The following is a 6,701-nucleotide window of genomic DNA, read 5'->3' as shown; positions in this document are numbered from 1 at the left end:
AATGGCTATAATGGCTATACGACCTAGTTGAACACCACTTCGTAGGGGCGTGAACAACTGACGTAATAGTTCTGGAAGGCCTGGAAGGCTGATAAGACGCGCGCCTGGGCATCAGGTGACTCCTCGCCTTCGCGCGCTTTTCCGCACAGTCGCATCAGGTGACTCCTTGCCTTCGTGCGCTTTTCCAAGCAGGGGCATCAGGCGACTCCTTGCCTTTGCGCGCTTTTCCAAGTAGGGGCATCAGGTGACTTCTTGCCGCTTTACTGCTGGTGAGTGGGTAAGCGACTGAAGCGCTTGTCGCCGCACTGAAGCGGGGGCTGCATATCACCCTGAATGAGTGAGAGAGCGGAGTCCTCTACACACGGCAGCCGCTGATGAGGGGCTGGTATCATGTGAATGAGTGAGGAGCCAGTGATTGTGCTTTGCACACGGCAGAATGAGAAGTCAGGCTGATGTCCTGCAGGTTCGATGGGTGAGAGGAATGCGGACATTTAGTCGGCATGAGCTCATCACCAGAGTCCTTAAGGTCCACCACTGATCGAGGGCAGACGGACTCATCTGGTATCTGAAGAAAAATGTCATACTCACCTGAAGCAATCCAGGCACCGCCCTCTGATGAGCGAACCTCAACTGTGAGCTGTAAATAGTTTATAAGCCATATTGTTAGGTTGTTCAGCAAAGTGAAGGAGAAGATTCTGACATAATTGTCGCGTGCACCGCATTTTATACTGCCTTTTGAGCATGTCAGTATTTGCATGCGATTTGCATACTTCGCGACAATTGGCCAGTCATTTGGACTGGCGTGAGCCAATAGGACTTCAGGAAAGGTTGGAAGGGAAGGAGTTCACATAACGGAGAAATGTCTCCGTGATGTCTTGTGAAAGCTCGAGAGGGAATCGCAGTAGCAGAATACAGGTCGAACTACCTTCTTAATGTTCTCACTAATAATAATAATATAGGTCGAGCTACAGCTGATCAGCCTTCTAGCTAGTTAAAAAAAAAATTATTATTTGCCCAACCGGACAAATAACCTGATTAAAACATAAGTGACAAAAAAAATAACCAGCAAAGCATCGAAACACGAGAATGATTCTTCTAATTTTATTAGCCTACATTCAATGTAAACAGAGATTGATAATGTATGGTGTATTTCTGGTATCAAGGTCGTGCTGTTGAGGCTCACTCTGTTTGTCTCTTTGTGAGAGACTTCAGAACAAATGAGCATAAAAGCACACATAAAGAAACTCAGAAGAAACACACAGGTAAAAATTCAAAATGTTTAGTTTATTCATAACATGATATAGTAAAGTAACATACCATGACAAGTGAGCTATTTTGCTGAATATTCTCACGACGCAAAAAGCATTCAAAACACCTACAGAGTGCACGCATGCATTAGGTGAAGTCTAGACTAGTGCGCGTGCGCATTTACAGTGCACTCTTTCACTGCGTGATTCAGTCTATTAAAATACATTTACAATGATCACAAAATTCAAGACATGGGGGCAGAAAATGTATATATTTATACCACTTCATATAGTTAATCAATTTCACATGAAGAGTGCCGTTTTTTTCTCCAAAATTACCATGATAACAAATGTGATATTTATTTTTTACAACAGTTCAATAAACTAGAAGTTAATTAAGAGACTTTTTTAATACACCATATTGCCTGTTTTTGCAGTATTTCGACAACAAAAATAATTTCAAACATAGCCACAGCACTATTGTGCCTCTGAGCAACATGATGGTGTTTAGTTCTTGAATGAATCAATCATTTAAATGATTCAGTTCAATCGCAATGACTCACTTATTAACAGTGACTTGCTGCCACCTACTGGCGGTTTTAATTTCACATTTAAAGTACCTTTTTATTATTTAAATAATTTCAAATATCAGTATTCAATGTTTTATGTTTAATATATCAAACATTATTTATGCATTTGCAAAAATAGGCCTTTGTAAAGGTAAATAAAAATATGCAGATTTAAGTATGTAAAAGCTGATAGAACACTGATGAAAATATTGCTTCAGAATAAATTGTTTACACCACCAAAAATCTCGGTGATGTGGTGCTTTTGTGGGGATATTTTGCATGGAATATTGTCTGCTGATATGAAAAGTTCACTGTATATCTTAGTAATAAATATAATTTATTACAGCGATGATATTTTTCTTTTTCTTTTTACATTAAACACATTAAATATTACATATATGTATGTAATATAATGTGTATTTCCATTACAGGTTTAGGTCTTAAATTTCATATAAGGTGGTATTAAAAAGGTCTTAAAAATCTTACATTTAACTTGTTCACGTCTGTAAAAACCCTGTACTTTACACTTGTATAATCTAGCAAGATGAAATTGGCAGACTAGTCAACAGTGATACAGTTGAGCATCATTTTGAGTTTTAGTTTCATTAATTATACAACATTCCCTGAATTGTCTTTGCATTTATTGATAACATTGATTGATTTATTGATAGTTTCTTTTGTTAGTTAGCTATTTTCTTAAAGAAAATAAATCAGTAGTCTTAAACTTGAAAAATATAAAATATATATTGGGTGAAAAATGTGATGATGATAATCGTAAATAAAATTTTATAGTGTTGACTTTTTTAGATTTTTGGCTGTTGGAGCAAAAGGGAATACGGCAATAAGATTGCCTTTCATTGTACAGTACTGGTAAAACGTTTGGGGTCGGCAATAATTTATTATTTTTCCGAAATGGAAATGTGGAAAATGGTGCCTACTTAAATAGAGATTTTGTTTTCTCTAGGTGCAGCGTTTTTGCCTCAAGTACATATTGCCAGCAAAAACTGTCTTTCTACAGATGGTCTGTGTTTGAGGCAGTGTTGCAGAGTTTTCGGCGGTGTATGTTGGAGCGTGCCGTTCCGGTGTGGTTGCCGGGGGTAATGCTGCGAGGGCAGGCTCAGGGTAGAGTCAGTCTGCACCAGCATGTGTGTGTGCATATGTGTGCTTGTGTGGCTGTTCTGCCCGCTCAGCACTTCGCTCCATTGGTCAGTGATCCCTTTTATTGAATTTGTTGAATTCTACTCAAGTGTTGTATAACAAAAGTTGTTTTTTCTCTCTGGATGATGTGAAAACTAAAATGTACTTAAAATCTTTTGTTTTGAAAAGACCAGTTGCATTTGAGCTTGACATAAATCTTGACATAATTATGTTCTTATGCTATTCTTGTGATTACTAAGATTAACATGGTTCTCTCAAAGAAAACACTGAAAGAAGTTATTAATCATTACTTTTAATATTAGCTTTTAAAGAAATTTCATTTATGCCCAAAGTGGTGTTAGAAATTGAATGCTGAAATAATTTTCAGCTGGCCAAGTGACAAAAATTTCATCCGAAAAAACATCATATAGTCGTCTTGTCCTCTCTGTTTCCTTCTTTCAGGAGCGGTCACTATTAGCCACCGTATTGCAGGCAGAAACGCAGACGGCTGTCTTGGCCACAGATGTCTGGTGCTTCCTGGCACGGTAAGTGTAGATACACACCCATGAGTGTAGACCATCGGACTTCTATGACTACTACTTTCCAGAGACGCCAAGCATGAACAATCAGGGGACGTTCCTGTTTTTAATCTTTTTAAGTATAAATTTCCAAAGTTTTGTCATTGTGGTTTAGGAGTCATTCCCCTAAAACCCCCTAAATAATATTGATAACCATACTCTGCTTAGACATGTGTCTATACAAGTTGGAAAACATCTACAGCTCTAAAGAATGCAAGAAAAACATGCTTATATACAATATCAGAGTTGTGTTCTTTCTGTCTCCAGGTATGGCACGGCCGAGTTGTGTTTTCATCATGTTCTCCTTCTTGCTCACCTGGTGAGTGGGAATGTGCTGGGAATGCGACCTTTTTGTGCTCTTGTGGTATTCTGGAAACCTGTCTGGAATGAGGGACCACAGGGGACCCTTTTTCTCTCTTACACCCTGACTGAGCTGACAATTGGTGTCAAAATGAGCATGGGGAAGAACACACCTGTCTATCACAACAGTCTTGTGCTATTTTTCTTGTGTGCTTGGTATTCTTGTAAATGTTGTTAATTATTACAAGTGTTAGTGAACAACTTATTCTATGGGTTCTATATACAGTATGTGTATGGATAAACACACACAAATACACAAAGTCCTCATATGCTTACCAGATCTGCATTTATTTGATCAAAATTACAGTAAAACAATCATGTTAACTTAAAATTATTTTTTTTAAACTATACACAACTAATCAAAAGTTGGTAAGATTTTTTTTTTTAATGTTTTTGAAAAAGTCTTATGTTTGCCAAGGCTGCATTTATTTAATCAAAAATGTAGTACAACAGTAATGCTGAACAGTAATGACTTTTAAAAATATATTTCAACGTATAATTTCCAGTATTCTTTCATGAATAGAAAGTTCAAAAGAACAGCATTTATTTGAAATAGAAATCTTTTGTATCGTTAAAAATGGTTTTACTGTCTTTTTTTGATCAATTTAATGTGTCTTTGTTGAAGAAAAGTATTAATTTCTTTAAAAAAATAAAGTCTATACATTTTTGTGTGTGTGTGATCTTTACATTTGACAATTAGAGAAAGTCCAAATACCTTTGTCTTCATTTAGACCATACATCTATGTTTTGCCTCAAGACTGTATTTGTTCTATTCTGTTTCCTTACAATTTAATTTTTCTGTTTTAAAGAGGACTAAACACTCTTTTGACCCATTGAAATAAAATTTTTGGAGAGTGTTTAGAATTTCTTTTTTTAAGTTCTCTTGGTTTAAACATTATGTCTGAACAAATTGCAAGAAAACCTCAGGTTTTTAGTAGTCCACTAATTGCTTCCATGACCTGTATTGTTGTTGTACTGTCTAGATAAGGTCATGTCCTGGTGAGGGTTATCAGCTGTTTCACTTGGCCCTGCTTCTTAGACGTCTGCTATTTCTCATGACACCAAAACACCAGGTTAGTTTCTTTTTCTCTAGTCCAGATAAAGAAAATGAACACCGCTCTGCAGAAAAAACTTCCTCAGAACATTGATGAGTTTGTAATATAGTTTATTTCTGTTCCCACCGTTGTTCTGTCTTTGTTTTGTAGATGGCAAAATGGTGCATTCATAAATGTGATGAAGTGCTTTTTTTGTGACAGGTGGAGTTTGTGGAGCGCTTCCCTCCCGCTCAGGAGGAGAACCTGTGTGTGTGGCGCCACACTCTGCTGAGGGGTCTGTGCGCAGAGGCATGTATGCGGGTGGAGAAAGAGGTGCTTTCCAGGGCTTCTGTTGTGCTGCAGGAATGGCAGAATAACAGCTACAGGATGGGAGATATACCAAAACTTGTGAGAGAAATAAAGTAACATTGGCGCCACTGAACACAAACTTTATTCTTAACGGGATGTTTGCCATCTTTTTTTAATTACACAAGGCCTTGATTTTAAAAACATAAAAAATGCTGGCATATTATACAAACAACTTCACCACTAACAGTTCATTACCCAAGACACAATTGGGTAATGAAGAGGAAACAGACAGTCTTCGATCCACATTCAAGTTCCAAGGCTATGAATGTGTTTTATGCCTCAGTCTTACCCTGAACAAATTCTGGTGAGGGTTGTTGTAGATTAAAGTTTTGATTATGGACACAAAACAAAATCATGCACTTACACCGTTTGACCATGGAAAACTTTGTTTTTTTTAATTGTTATTTAAACACTTAAGATTTTATTGTGTTGTAGATTGACAAATCAGCAGTGTGTAAACTCTATCTGACATCCTGCCTTTAAAAACCAGACTGGCCTTTAAGATAAATATGGTTTCTCCTTGTGATTCAGAACCGGATACTAGGCTGTGTGCTGATGTTGATGGGCGGAAGCAACCTGCAGGCTGAGTGTGTGATATCTTCTGTGAAGATCATCTCTCAGCTGTGGAGTTGCATGAGTAGCAACCAGGTGATCAGATTTAACATACACATAACTGTTCAAAATTTTGGGGTCAGTACAGGGGACATCAGATACAAAATTCTGTTTGAACATAAATGTGTGTTGGCAGTGTGTGTATACAACCACCCTATAATGATAAAAATCCACCCAGGGCTTTTTTTAAATCCCCAAAAATTGTAAGCACTGTCTCGGATCAAGCCATTTAAAGATTCTTGGCCCCTCTCACGACTATTGACCAACACTGCCATTTTAGCATTGACCCGCCCTGAGTGAGCTGCAAACAGTCCGCTTTTGTGTAAATTGTTTTGATGCCGGAGCAGGTGTAGACAAGAATGTCTCCTAAGCGATTGAGGTCTTTTGTTGCTGGATGTAATAATGAACAGCCGTCGTCATTTACTCCCGACATCTGAGCCGCTAAATACACAGTGGATTGTTTTTGAAGGGAATGCTCCCCTGATCTACCTAAATTCGTTTATGTTCGTGCGAATCATTCGTGATCCAGCTTCACCTACAGAAGCTTTTTTTGTTTGTTTGTTTTTTAAAGGATCTTTGCAAATCACCTTTCCTAATAATGTGCTAGTTAGCAAGTTCCACGAGGAATGTGGCTAAAGTTTACAGTCTTGTGAGAATGGCTCTTCAACTCACGGAAAAGAGGGGCGGGGTGAGCAGAGCTCATTAGCATTTAAAGGGACATGCGCCGAAACGGCTCGGTGTGAACCAGAGCATGTGAGCGGAGCGGAGCGTGAGCGGAGCGGAGCGTGAGCGGAG

At 38.2% G+C, this 6,701-nt stretch overlaps 1 protein-coding gene across 1 annotated transcript in view; it reads left to right on the top strand.

The window, feature by feature from the left end:
• LOC107732368 (uncharacterized protein C1orf112 homolog) overlaps positions 1-5,144 on the top strand; it is an 11,144-nt gene extending 6,000 nt beyond the window's left edge. Inside the window, exons 2-6 of the mRNA XM_016543664.1 lie at positions 2,835-3,021; positions 3,416-3,498; positions 3,799-3,850; positions 4,875-4,964; positions 5,097-5,144. Coding sequence (XP_016399150.1) covers positions 2,878-3,021; positions 3,416-3,498; positions 3,799-3,850; positions 4,875-4,964; positions 5,097-5,144 — 417 coding nt within the window. The 5' untranslated portion in view covers positions 2,835-2,877. The remainder of the gene's footprint in view (positions 1-2,834; positions 3,022-3,415; positions 3,499-3,798; positions 3,851-4,874; positions 4,965-5,096) is intronic.
• The last annotated feature ends 1,557 nt before the right edge of the window (positions 5,145-6,701 follow it).

The sequence above is a fragment of the Sinocyclocheilus rhinocerous genome, unplaced genomic scaffold (genome assembly GCF_001515625.1).
Source record: "Sinocyclocheilus rhinocerous isolate Xijiao unplaced genomic scaffold, SAMN03320098_v1.1 scaffold68, whole genome shotgun sequence".
Taxonomy (NCBI): Eukaryota; Metazoa; Chordata; class Actinopteri; order Cypriniformes; family Cyprinidae; genus Sinocyclocheilus; species Sinocyclocheilus rhinocerous.
Note: the sequence above shows the minus strand (reverse complement) of the source record. Positions and strands in the feature narration are given on the sequence as shown.